This window comes from Cygnus atratus, chromosome 7 (assembly GCF_013377495.2).
Source record: "Cygnus atratus isolate AKBS03 ecotype Queensland, Australia chromosome 7, CAtr_DNAZoo_HiC_assembly, whole genome shotgun sequence".
Lineage (NCBI taxonomy): Eukaryota > Metazoa > Chordata > Aves > Anseriformes > Anatidae > Cygnus > Cygnus atratus.
Genome location: NC_066368.1, coordinates 12,290,845 through 12,305,422, shown reverse-complemented (window position 1 = coordinate 12,305,422; position 14,578 = coordinate 12,290,845). Strand labels below are relative to the sequence as shown.

General features: G+C 40.1%; 1 protein-coding gene across 1 annotated transcript in view; it reads left to right on the top strand.

The window, feature by feature from the left end:
* The window catches only part of SORCS3 (sortilin related VPS10 domain containing receptor 3), a 279,845-nt gene that overhangs the window by 251,415 nt on the left and 13,852 nt on the right, over positions 1–14,578 (top strand). Inside the window, exons 19-21 of the mRNA XM_035547545.1 lie at positions 1,436–1,607; positions 7,808–7,994; positions 10,932–11,065. Of these exons, the coding sequence (XP_035403438.1) occupies positions 1,436–1,607; positions 7,808–7,994; positions 10,932–11,065 (493 nt within the window). The remainder of the gene's footprint in view (positions 1–1,435; positions 1,608–7,807; positions 7,995–10,931; positions 11,066–14,578) is intronic.

The following is a 14,578-nucleotide window of genomic DNA, read 5'->3' as shown; positions in this document are numbered from 1 at the left end:
TCTGGTTTTGGTAGACAAGAGAACCTGGATGGTCTTTTCCTCTGCATCCCACCTGGCTCTTTTCCAGTCTTATTCGTGAGGTAATGTTTGCAGCAGCAGCTGTATGGAACATTGCCTCATTCCTCAGAGACAGGGAGAAGCACATTAGCATAAATGACATGTAGATATTGTATTGCTATCAAGTGATGTATGATCTCTGGAGCCTAGACTTGGAGCTCCTCTTTGCTGCAAAATTAAAACACGAATCAAGAAGGTGTATCTGAGAGGCAGCTGAACATTTAAAAGGGCAGGTTCAAGGTGTTTCCCACTGTTTCTGATTGGACCTCATTCTATCTTAAAGATCTTATTTATAGCAGCTTCTGGGGAGGCTCCAATGAGCAATTTTTAGCCTCATGAATTTTCCCCCGTCCTGCCATTTTCACTTTGTGTATACAGTGCCTTGAGATTTCACACAAGCTACATGTGCTGGTTTCTCTTGGTTTTACCCAGAACAGATGGCAAGTGTTGGTTTATTATGGTAGTATCATTTTGCCAATGCTATTCTGTTGTGCGGGGGATTCTCTGAAATGGTGGTTGTACTTGATGATGCAAAATGCGATGTTCCTTCTCAGGCACTGCAGGTCCTGAAGATTTTTCAGGGCTGCTTCTGAATCATGGGTCCTGAACGCTCATTTATTATGACAGGGTCATTTGTGGCTGAAGAAAGTGGGGCTGCTGTGAGTTTGGATTCATTTTGCTTCAGAGATAATATCCCCCTTACCACCCCTCAGTTTAAGAGTTGCTATAAATGTGAGATGTAATTACAGGAACCCTGGCCAATGTGATTGCTTGTAGCCTTCTTAACAGAGGGACAAGAATGCAACAGCTGGACTCTGGATCTTCTTAACCAACCCTGTACTTTAGTGTGAAATTACTAGAAAGGGTTAATTCCTCTCAACAACACTGGGAATAGCCATGTGTCTTGCAAGTTTGCTAATCTCTTCCAAGCAGAGCCAAGAGGAAAAAAAAAATCCTTGAAACACTTTAAAATTGAACTGGACAAAGCCCTTGCCAGATTATTCCAAGTGCCTTCTAGCAGAGTAGAGGCAGACACAATGTAATAAAAATCTGGGATGCAGGGGGCAATCCTGCAGGCATAGCGAGTTGGGGGAATTCTTTGCCTTTCAACAGCACAGAGTAATTGACTTCCACAATGTCTGTCTGTTTTCTCACTGATGCTGCTGAGAATCTCTGGAGAAGGTTGAATCGTGATTTGTTTGGCTTTCTCCAATTTAAAAAAATATTAGATTTCTTTGATTCTTCCTTTCAGTGATGGAATCATGCAGGCAGTTAGCCTTTGAGAAAATGCATGCATTAATATGGGGAAATAAAACTTAACAAAGAAAATTTTCCACCCACTGCTTGAGCCCAATCTCCTTTTGTTACTGCTCCCCAGGTACCGAAGGATTGTGTCTAACAACTGCACAGATGGCTTGCGAGAGAAGTATATGGCCAAGGTGGAGAAATGCCCTGGAAAAGCACCTCAAGGACTGCACATCCTCACCGCTGATGGAAAGTTGGTCACAGAGCAGGGGCAGAATGCCACCTTCATCATCCTTATGGAAGAGGTGTGTTACCAAGCTCTGCAAGCCTTTCACAGTATCACAGGATTGGTATTATTTTTCCTTCACCTGTCAGGCTGCTGAGAAGAAAAAGAACAATCAGGCAGGTCACAAAACAGTGAACATTCCTGAGACTTGGAAGAATTCAGGAGAGGGTTGTACATGAAATGTAGAAACAAGTCAAGTCAAATGTGTATTTGGCTGGTTTTCCTGTCTATCAGTGAGAATGAAGACGATGCTCAAGAAAGATAGGAGATTTGATGAAAAATATATTTCTCCACTAGCTTCTTGTTACTTCTGAGTTGCAGTTTAGGGAGTTTGTGAGGCAGAGATGGAGTCTCTATGTTTAATAATTCTTGGTTTCTGAGTTGCAAACCTTTAGTTCTGTCTTAGGTGAAACACCGTTGGGAAAGGTTAAGAACACTGGAGAACATTTTAGGTTTTATGGAGAGCAGAGAGGGAAGTTCAAACATTATTGCTTTGCAGTAGGAATTGAGCCTCCTCAACCCACTTCTGTGAGTTGAGGGTACAGCCTCTGTCTGGTTTATTTGTAATGTGGTAGGATTCCCTCTGTTAGTCTCAATTATCCCTTTGCTTGGTGAGCATAGATGGTTCTCTAAAGTTTGTGGACCAGTGAACAATTGGATAGGTAGGGCATTTAGTACGTCTTTGGGCTGGAAGGAGGGTTTTTCAAATAACCTTTTGCCTCTTCTGGTTTGTGATTTGATTTTTAGGGTTATATGTGTGCACTGCAAGAATCCCTGCTCTCTTTGCAGCTGCTACCTTCCCCTACTGGGAATTCCTGACTGCCCGTGGAAGGTGTAATTGGAGGCTCAGGGTCAGATTGGACACTGATTTTCTCGGCATGGCTCATGGTACATCTGTTCTGTACTTAAGAGTCAACTCACAACCTTACTTCTGCCATCTTCAAGTATCTCAGGAGGGGCAGCCAGGGAGTGAGGTGGTGCTGAAGAACCAACAGTACATTTTGTCATCTACTCTGCCCCGTGTACTTTGTTTTGGGATAGTAGCTGGGTACAGCTGGTAGCCAGTCAGGTCATGGTCACGAACATAGCCCTGCCTCTGATAACAAGCAGCAGTAGATCATATTAGAAAATCATATTAGAAACAGTGCAAGTGTAGTGTTCCTACTCCTCCCGGTCCCAGGTGTAGCCTCCATCAGCTTAGACTTTCAAGAATACAAGCTGTTGTAAGTCTGAGCATACTGCAATAGGGAAGTTTTTTTCTTGTGATACCTTATTATTATTTTTTAAACACACACACTTTAATTTTAATTTAAAATCTTATGCAGTAACTAGACATTTCATTGGGACCACACTAATCTGACAGGGCTTCTTTACATACTTCCTCAGAGGTTCATGCCTGCTCTGCTTTTATACAAAGGGGATTTCTTGTCTACCTGGCTGATTCTTTTATATTCTGCAGACTTGACATGGTAAGACGATTTGTATAGACACTAGTGAGTGGGAGTTCAGAAAAGAACAGACATAATCTAAAAATTAGGAATCTAGTAGTAATTTATTAAGGAACTCAAGCGGAACTGCTGCATACAAAGAATGATAAACAGATGGAGAATAAGGCAGCAGTCAAAGTAGCTGAAGAGTAGAGCCTTTACAAGGCTTCAGAGACTGAAGAGGCAGCTAAATAAATATGTGAGGGAGTTGACTATCCTTTGTTAAAAAATAAGGATAGTTAGAGAAACATTTCATTGAAACAGGTTGCTTTTTCTTCTAAGAAGAATATTTTCAAGAACATGTCTTTTTTGGGTGAACAGCTTACTCCACAGAGAGCTGTATGTTGAGTTTGTTTCTTAAAATAAAAGGTCATTTTAAGAGGAAAAAAATCACACTGAGATTTTGGGCAAGATAGTATTCCAGTGTGAACCTGAGACTGTTTGAAAGGACAATCAGCAAAACAAATGAGTTGTCATCAAATTACTCCTTAGCAGTTGGAAGAAACCATTCCTGAAGTCTTTATTAGTACATATCTTGCTGTCACAGATTAATTCCAGCCTCCCTCCAACGTGTCTGCTCAGTCTGTTTCTTAGTGGTTTGCATTGCACTCATGTCTGCATTTATCTTCTGAGCCACACAACAGTCTGACAAGCCCTCTTATGGTACATGTGTGGCCTCCATCCAGCCTTTCTGCTCTTCTAGACTAATCCTGATCAGCAACTTTGTGCTTAGCCATTGGTTTCTTTCTACCTCCTAGAAAGACCCACACCCTCGATATACTGGTGTGAGTGACTGATCTTTATGCTGTCCGATGGTAAATGAATGTTTTCTTACAGTTAGTGGAAAACTAAATTTCTCAGGATTTATAGATTAGCCTTTATAGTATTACTCACAGTGGTAATTCAGAATATGTGCATGGTAATGACAATGGACAAAGGAAAGAGGAGTGACTGATTTTGCTGTTTTTAGAAGTATGGGGCTGGGCTGTGATTTGGACTATGTATATATGCAGAGGAACACGAGGAACTAAGAACCTTCTTTGTTTTTTTCATTAAAAAAAAAGAAGTTTGAATTTGAGCACGAAGAGTTAAGACTGCCAAGATGTTGTTGTATGGAGTTGTGTTCTTGACCAGATATATGTATATGTTTTTCCACCTGATCATTCCTGTATATCCCCAGCTCCCCTCTGAAGGATACATAAATGCCCCTCAGGCCTAAATGGTTGTTTATGTGGAAGCTCCACTTACTGTGCTGTTCTGTTCCATTGTCTTCTGTTTATGTCGTCTCACAGCTTCCCTCTTTCAGTAATTATAAGGTGATGGCATAGCTTGATAACAGGGTTGTAATTGCAAGTGAGCTGAGAGAGCAAGCAGTGACTATTCAAAGAACAAGCCTGAGCAAGTATTAGAGGTCTGCACATTAGATTACTAAACTGTGTTTATAGAAAGAGATAGCCACATCCATACCATATTTTTATGCAAGCGATTTGAGAGCTTCATTAGAGGAGCCGCAGCTTTTGATTCAGCATCAATGAGGTTGTGGGTCTGTGAATGCGGTGGGAAGAAAAGTTCACTCCCAAGCCTCTTCTCTGCCAGCAGTTGCTTTGTTTCTGATCACTGGCACTCTGCACTGAGTTCCTTTACCTTTGCCTTATCTGGATTATTTGTGGTTTTATGACCAAAATATATCACACAGGTGTACAGGCAGGAAAACTTTTCCAAGCTAGTCTTGATGGGGAGATGACTTTGAAAGGCTGTTACATGGCAATACACTTTTCCACCCATTCCACTACCTTTTTCCTGCTTGTATGCAGAGCTCCAGTCTTTGTGACAGCCTTTAGCTTTTGGTAGTTTATGGGGCTGAAAGCAATAAAATGCACCTCTTCAATATATATGGAAAGCAATGATTTTTATCCATTTGAAATGCTTCCAACCACTTCTATTTTAATTTATATTCATAAATGCCTGACATCATATATGGGGCTAACACACTTCTTTTACTATTTTATGTACTGGATACAGAGGTATAGAAGGGAGAAAGGAAAGATTGGTGTGATGGGCTAGATTTTCATTGAAGACCAAACTATGATAATTGGCTGGAAAGATCATCTGCTACTGCTTAGCCACAAAAAAAATCTGTTCCTGTTTCTCCACTTCAAACCTTCCCCTTTCAAATAGAATCAGACTGGAGAAGCAAGGACAAAATAGAAAAGAGAATTGTAAGGCAGGAGAGGGGAGCTGCAATGATAGGTGCAAGAGTGGCATCCCGAGGTCACCAGTGATGAATCCATCCCAGATCAAATTTTTATCTTCTGTTCAGTGCCTTCCGTATGAGATGAGCTTGTGGTCTTAGAACATTCTCTTGAGAAGTAGTTTTGAAGGGCTTAACAAGCTGTGGGAGTCTTTCTATCAAATAACTGAATATCTCAAGAGTGTAATTTTGTCCCTGCTAGAGAATTCTGTTGAGTGATGACCAAAAAAAAAAAAAAAAAAAGCACCTCTCTATGAAAAGGATATTATTGGCAATATTATAGATAGGTTTTACTGTCAATTCCACTCTATTCATCTATGTTTTCTTTTTGGTTTCTAATGTATTTTTAATGTCCTAGTAGGACAGAGGTGAAAATGGTGCCCCAATAAATTCAATAGCAAAACTCCCCTGGCTCCTGTGAAATGGGAATGGTGGAGCAAGAAAGGAGAGAAATCTAACATCTGTAACCAAATACTCATATTTCAAAATCTACATAATAAACCTGATTATATGGGTGTGTATTTGGAGACTCTAAGTGTACACTCAAGGGAAATTCATCCCTGAAAATAGCCTTTCTGTGCGCTCATTTGTTAATGCAAGCACAGCCTATGGGGAAGATAAAGTTTGTGGGGCATGCTGCAGTCCTGATTACCTACACATACTGCAGTGTAGTCTGGCTTATTGTCTGTGCTCTCAGGGTTTTCATCCAAAGGACAAGATCAGGTGCACTTTCAGGACCAGGACCAGCAGCAGAACGCACCATCCTGGCTGTGACAGTACCGCCATTGCCACTTACACAGGCCAGTGGATGTAGAGCCCTGCAGGGTTTGAACTGGCTGTGAAGAGATGGGAAGTACATAAGAACTGGCTGCGAGTTCCATGGTTGCCTCCCCTGCTTAGATCAGTATGTACTGGAACTGACATTAGCTTTGATCCTGACCTTGCACACTTAACAGCAAATGCAGCAAATGGTGTTTATTAAGAGATGGCCATGAAATATTGTTCCATTTACTTTTTTTTTTTTTTATTTAAGAACAAAAGAAAACCAAACCACACACACACAAAAATACATCTAAGAGCAGGGATTTTTGCCCCCCCCCCCCCCCCCTCTTTTTTTTTCCTCTGGAATCTCACTCATCAATATTGCTGAAGATTGTTTTTACTTTGGGGCTGGGAGCATCTCTAAAAGGTTATGGTATCTTCACTCATAGTGAATGCAGTGGAGCCTTTTTCATGATAGGAAATTACTTGGGCCAATACAGTTTATATATATATATATATATATATGCACACACAGAAAGCTGCAGAGATTTAATCTGGGGTGTAATTTTATTTCAGTTTAGTGAAATCACTGCAGTGGGCTTTCACTCTGTTTAAATTAGCCTTGTTTTGTGTTACTTTTAGTCAGCTGGGAACAAGTACATAATAAGGCTCCTAGAAACTGAAATAACAGACACTTCTATAGTTCAACTACAGTGGTTTAAAGCATGATTTAAATTAAAACAGTGCAGCTGCTGCTTCTAGACAATACCTGCAATGCTGGAATCTCTTGTCTGTTGTTCTCCCCTTCATTTAATAGCTGTCATTGACAGTAATCATAGAAGGGATTTTCTCATCATCTGTTTCATTCTCCTGTGTATCACGGGGCCCTATCTCTGTGTTGACTGACATTAGACAAAAGCTGTCAGTGCTCCATGTAGGACTCAACCTGTATAAATTCAGCCATCCAGAAGTTACGTGTCTAGCTGAAATTAGTTATCTAGACTTTTTATCATCAGGGTACAGAGAAGGATATTTGCAGAAGATAATCCATGTCACCTGTCTCAGTTATCTTAGGACAGGATGTCTTGGTGTCTTGTTGTCTCTCTTTTCCATTGACTATTAGGGATGCCTGAAAAACTAGCTTAGGCTAGACTTACAGTATCTCAGTAACCAGGTTTTGTTTCTTTGGAATATCTTGGAGAGCCACCTCAACTATTGCTCTGTCTCCAGAATGTCCCCTAGGCTTCCACGTACACCTGGGAATTCCTCTCCAGTCAACATCTGGACTCCTATCAGTGTAGTGCCTCACATCTTTTTGCTTGTGTGGAGATGCTTGTTGGATGTCACCCGTTCAGCAAAGGGTTGTGCAAAGCACTGGCCACTTCAGCAATACATAATCCCCAACCATGCACTGTACCAGATGAATCAAATATAGCCCCCTTGATATATGCACCTTTGGCACTCTACCCTCTTAAAATCTCTAAACCCAAGATGAGGTAATAACACCTCTTTACAGGTGCAAATGCTCATCTATTCTAAGTACTGCTAGTATATAATTAGCTTGATTTGAGTCAGGCCCCTTTTGAGACCGACAGAATGAAGCTAAACTTTTTTGGTAAAGTTAAGAATTTGCATCCATGTAAATGAAATAGAGGTGAGCAGTGGGATAGAGGGAACTCTTATCAGCCCAGTTTCCTAATCCAGCCTTTTCTGTTGCAGGGTGATCTCCAGAGGACAAACATTCAACTTGATTTTGGAGATGGCATTGCAGTATCCTATGCAAATTTCAGCCCTGTTGAGGATGGCATCCGGCATGTGTATAAGAGCGCTGGAATCTTTCAGGTGACAGCCTATGCAGAAAACAGCCTGGGCTCTGATACTGCTGTCCTCTTCCTGCATGTGGTCTGTAAGTAATTCCTCCTGCTTGATTCCTTGGGCGAAATCCTGACCTCACTGAAAATCCCCCCAAATTCATTGGCATCTAGGTATACATGAAAATCCCAGGTATATATGCAACTCGCACTCTTCCAAAGGCTTGGACTTTCAGATACTCTTCTACCTTGCTAAGTAAATTTTATTGAATGAAGAGAAAGGGAAGCATCTTTTAACAAAAGTATATTTTCAGTACTCGTAGCTGAAAAGCTTGAAAATGGTTCTGAAAGGGTTAAAGGCCAAACAGCAAATGAAACAAAGTTCAAATGTGTGTTTTCAGTGTACTTCTGATACCAAGAGGTTTAGATTAATCTACGAAATTCTGATACAGGATTTGGGAATTTTCAGTGTTGATTAAATAAGACAAAAAATCATTATCCTCAGCATACTTCCTGTGATATTAATATACTGAGGACTAATATGCTACTTTTCATGTTTGATGTGTTTGACATGCACTCCTGACTTTCCCCTCCTATTTTGTAGATCAGTGCAATCTCTCTCCACTTGGCACGTGAGCAGACTCGTAGAGCCCCTCGCTGGCTTTATCAAAGCCTGAGGAAGGCGTGGAACCAAGGATGAGACCAGAAATATCCTGGTTCTTTGTCCTGCTCTCAGAGTACTAGGTCTCCTGGGCAGAGAGCTTTATCTGCATTCAGATGTACCTCTTCAGCTGTGCCCCTAACGGTGTTTTCAGCCATGTCCACCTCTCCCCTTCGCGTGTCAGAATGCCTTCTGTGCTGTCTGCCTTATACTTCTGCTTTTCCACTGAAAGGAAGGAAGTCAGACATTTCCAAAATGCAAGAACTATTTTCTTCTTTTAAATTTCAAGCTCCCTATGTGAAGGAATAAATGTTCCTTGAAGCTTTTATTATGCTCATAATTCCCTCAAAGTCAATCATGGCTGCATTTTACAACCTGTTATTAGAGTATTAACTGTTTTTTTCCTTCACCTTGGTCCATTAACTGACAAAAGTGATGGTTACCTGGTAATAACAATGAATTTTGTATGGATTATCTGATTTTCTCCCAGGAGCTACTGTACCATGTAGAGGATTTCAGAGCAGAATGCAAAGAGGGGCCATTGCTTTGGCCTTTTTGTGCTACTCTGCTCTCTTTTTCTTCAGCATCTCAGATCTCTCCTTTGACTTCTGTAGCCTTCTTTGATGGCCAGATTATCATTATCTCTAGAGAAAAGTTTTCCATGCATTTACATTCACACTAACAGTGAGGACAAGACAATACCACAGTACTAGACTTTAAATATATTTGAATATGCTAGTCAATATAGGAGGTTTGCTGTTGAAGTTCAAATGTCCAGACAAATTGCCCACTATGTAAGTCACCCTTATTATAACATGTCTGGTTCTGGAACCCTGTACTGAAAAAAAGTAGAAAGAAGATCCTGGACTTCAAGCAATAGTACTTTTTTCTCCTTCAGCTCATCCCCTCATCTAAAGGAATTGAAGATTTTAGTGTTTCTCCTCTTACCATGCACTGTTAGAAAATATTTGGGGAAACCTGCTCTTCTTGGGAATCATGAGTACTTGCTACAGACAAATTTCAGGAATGACTCTGATCCCTTTTGAAAGGAAGAACAAAAAAACAAGTTCTAGAAAGCCAAAACCAAGAATAGGGCCCTGTTGTGCTAGGGGCTGTATGTTCTGGTGGTAAAAGAACAGCTCTTGCTTTCCAAAATTCTTGTGATCCATGTAGGTGAAATGATTAATGCCCCTATTTCATATTTGAAGATCTGAAAGGTAACATAAGAAGGTTGTCTCAGTTAAAATCAGCAAATTTCCTGCTTCCCCAAATTAATGTTTTATCAAAAAAAAAAATCTCCCTTCTTATTTCATCCTTTCCTTCTCACAGTGATAGTCTATCAGTTTTCCAAGTTTTAAAAAGGTACCAACCACAAGGGCTCAGTAACGCTGTGTAATGTGCAGCCGGTTATCAGCTAGAAGTCAGCACAAGCAAAGCCCAAAAATTTGACGAGGAGGAAAAAATGGAGATAGTAGGAAAAGCTTTAAGCAAACAAACAAAAAACCTTTTTTTTTTTTTTTTTCCTCCAGTTTTTTAGGGAGTGTCATGGGGGGGAGACAAACTTTCTTCTTAATCTGGATTTCATGCAGTGGACTCATTCTGAACATTTGGTTTTATTAGATGCAATTTTGCATTTATGCTTTTAAGTCTTTTGGAAACAAGTTCTTCAGAAACTGTGTTAAATACTTTGATATGCCGATGTATACATCTTTCAAGTAGTTCCTGCATTTCTACTAGTGGTAATTAACTTCCCAAAGACTTTTCAAGGTCAGACTAAAGTCAAAATAATACTAAAGTTTTCCATTCTTGCCCCAAATCATTAATCTTCCTTTTGGACACCTTCTACAGAGAAACTGTCAGGACATGTTTAATCAAGTCATAAATACCTCATATGTAAACAAATTTAAGCCATCTTGGCTAAAATGATTTGCCCACTAATCTTAGTAGCTCAGTGAATATGTTTTCAAGAAAACACCTTCTTTCCCTTGTGTCCTGTCCCTCAAGACTACGATAGCAGCCTGCCCTATCCAGTGCAAAGACAGTTGAGTGGTCACCCTCAGCCTGCATTTTAAAACATCTGTCTTTTAAAAACAGTGCTGACCCTGTCTGAAATTAGCACTGTGAAAAATGTGCATCTCCGGCTTTCATAGAATTAAGAGTTGGAAAAAAAAAGTGTGATTTTTGTTTATTAATATGGTATCTTTTTCTGTTGCTGATTGCTGAAATTCTCTTGTATAATCTATAATAGAGTCTCACTGCAACAGTGCTTAGTTTTGCTTTGATTTATTTAAAGGAAAGATCCTTGCTGTTCACAACTGAGCAGAGAGGATTTAACTCAAAGCCTCTAATAATGAACTGTTTCTTCCTGTAGGTCCGGTGGAGCACGTCCATCTGAATGTCCCTTTTGTTGCCATCAGGAATAAGGATGTCAACATTACCGCAGTAGTTTGGCCCAGTAAAGCAGGCACACTTACCTACTTCTGGTGGTTTGGTAACAACACCAAGGTATGGTTGCCTTTTGGCTCACTTTTACTTCCCCAGCTTGTTGTGCCGGAGAGTGAACTCTCTCAACCCTAATGAAAACTTCTTGCCTTTGCTTATTTTTTGTGCCATTTTTTTTTCCTTCCTAAAAAAGGTTGTCATTATCTGAACTTAAACCTTTCTGAGTTTGTTTCCTCCTGTCTCATGTTGTTCTTAGAAGTCATTACTTTTTTTTACATGTGGTTATTATCAGCCCTACTGAGCTTTGAAGAACACTGTTATTACTAGAATTCACTTGCAACTTAACTGAATTATATACTACTATGTATGGGATAATACTGGCTTTCAACACTGTTTAAAAACTGATGGTGTTCAAATAACCATGGGTGTTTCCATTATGTGCCAGTATGCAGTATATAGTGCTGGATTCCAACACAATACTTTAAAGCTGCTGGTGTTCAAATAACCTTTATTAAACTGGACAACTGTGTCTAGAATTTCAAGCTAGACCCTCAAGGAACTGTTTGTAACTGTCCATGACTATTGTTCACAGCCTGGATATATATTAGTGACAGAGGTGAGACTTCTTTGTAGTGAACTTTCAGGGTATTGGCAAAAATTTGTTATAAAGTGCTTTTTTTAAATCAATAATTAAAGTAAGTGAAACTGCAAGTTGTGGTCATGCTTTCAAATAGAAAGAGCAGAATTGCTTATTAGCTACAGCTTTTGATGCAGGCTTTAGGAATGAGACATGACACAAGTACTGTCTTCCATTATTACAGTGCTGAAATGTAGAGCCAATAATTTGCAATTCAGTATCTGCTTTTATTTACAAAAGGCAGCTCAAGTCATGTCACTGTCTATATTATTAAATTGCAATTGAAGGTGGGCACTGAGGTGGGATCACAGTAGGAAAAAATGGGGATTTTACATGAAATAGGGAACTTGGGATAAAAAAAAATAGCAGACAAGTATTTGATTTTCTCTTTGACAAAGCTGCTTGTTTTTTAATCTCTTAACCTGACTACCGATAGTAGCAGGGTACAAAAAAAAAAAAAAAAGAAAACAGTGAATGCTGTGCATACTGGGATTTTACATCAAGTTAGGAAGCACACTGGAGAACTCACCTGTTTTTATGGAAGCATAACTGAGGCACCAGAAGACCTCAGGAACAAAAACTAGTTACTACTGCTTGGCAAGTTGCTGTGCCCTTGCTGAGCGGTGGCAACCACCCATGTACATACATTTAGTTCATGACAAATATAGGGTAACTCCACATAGCTCATACTGCACTGAGAGGGAGAGGGGGAATGCAAAATCACCTTTCATCTCAGTTATTTTATGCTCAGTGCTCATGCATGGACAGACATTAAGGTATATCTGAGACAGTTTAGGCACCACTAACTTGATTATCTCCTTAAGCTTTTGAGTGCGTCTGGGTGCCAGAGTTTTCCTGCAACAACTTTTCTCTTTAATGTAAAGTTAATTGTGAATAGGGCCTTAAAAATTTTTTTTTGAAATAGAAAGATGTCTAGAAAAGGTAGAGCAAGACAATGCTGTGTGCTGAAGATTTCAGTTAATCTCTCATGGTGCTTGGAGCTATGTTGTAAATACGATTTGTTCCCTGTATTATCACCTTGCTTGAATTTCAGCCCCATAGGCAATAGAGTATAGGCAGTTGAACCTGATAATACCTTGGAGCGATTGGAAATTTTTCCCAATTATGTTGATGTATGGATCAGTAAAGATGGTGCCACTTAACCTGTGGCCAAAGCGAAAATCAGAGCACCTTTCATTCTTCGCAGTGTTCTCTCCAGCTACCTCGTGAAGTGTACTTCAGCTGTGCCCCCTAGCATCGGACAAATGAATGGCAGAGGATACAGATACAACAGCAGACACTTTTTTTTTTAAATTTTTTTTTCAAGACAACAATCTGCATCACATCAAAATTCCTTCTGGGATGTTTAATATATACCTTGAGTCCCTCTCTGTGCTCACTCACGGGCAAACTGCGTGGCTCTTAGTATAGGTCAAAGCTGGGAACACTAATTTGTCTATGAATTATGGTGTGTGATGTGTAGCACTGTGCATAGTGACTATCTGGCATTGTTAGGTGATATACTCTGGTTCCATGCTGAGGAATAGCAGCTCCTGTGCCCATTCAGCCTGTAGGCATCCCAGGCAGAACCAGATGTGTCTTGTGTCACTGTGCAGTGTCACTAAGGTACTCTGTGCTGCTGCACAAGCGAATGTTGTCTTACACTCAAATGCCCAGGCAGAGGCTCTTGTGCTGCCCCACCCTGCCAGAATCACTGTTCTGAATTTCTGCAGTGCTAATTTTTGCTGTATACCCAAAGGCCAATTTGCCTGGATTAACACAGGTCCAGTTTAATAAATGCGTCCAGCTGTCTAATAGGTTTGAGCAAATGAACCTTGAACTACTTGATTTAATTTAGAGTTAGTTTCCAGGTCTTGGTGCTTGAATTAAAATTAAGGAGTTGGCTGAATGTTAAAATTCCATGATGGAGGTGAAATCAGCCATGATAACGGAATGTCCAGCATGCATACATACAAAAAAGAGAAATAGTAATTTTAAAGACCAGATTGGTTCCTCTTATCTGCCTTTGCACAGAATCACAACCTGCAACCTCCAGGAATATTGCTAATATCGCTGCAGTTTAATATAGGTCTATTCTGCTTGTCCAGGATGTGCATGTATTAGATATATGTGTTAGTATATGTTAGCTATGACTCTAGGGCTACCCCAAGTTGGCATCCTTGCTCACTTGGTCTTTGTCTCCTGTGATCATTTTTTTTTACTTTTTTTCTAATGCTTTTTCAGCTACTGGCCAAAGAATGATGCCATTCTGCAGGGGAGAAATCTGTTTGCCAGCCTGGGCTATGCCAGTGGAAACTATGATTTGCCTATGAAAATGACATGTATGGCCACTGTTGCGACATGCAGGCAAATTAACAGTTTGAGGGGATGAAGTGTGAGAGCTAGATGGCTCAGTTTACTTATATATTTATTTTTCTCTGGAAACAAACTGGCAGTTTGGTGAAGAGGCAATAGCAATGGTACAATGATTTTATCTGTGCTCTTAGACCTCTAAGTGCTTTTGCAATGGAGACTACTATCACTATTTCCATTTTAATGGTTTAATCCAGTCCAAGAGATGTGTCTATAGACCAGCTGTCAGCTCAAAGGCACTATTAGGGCTAGACCTTTGGTTTTCAATGCACAAATCTCTTTCCCTGAACATGGTGCACTTTTCCTGTCTAGATGTGTATCAGTGTAAGGGTTTTCTGTGCTAAGAGGAGAACTGTAGTGCTGTCAAGGACATTTCTGTTTGAGAAGGTGCAGATAAAGTCAGCCTTCTCTGCCATGGCTCTGAACTAGCTAAATACAAGTCAACTTTGCTCTGGAAACCATCCAGCTACATTCAGACAGCAGCATCTGTAGGTGTTATGGCATGTTTTAAGCCCTGTTAACATGGCTTGCCAGCTTATAGTTGGAGCTAGCTTACACCTTACAGG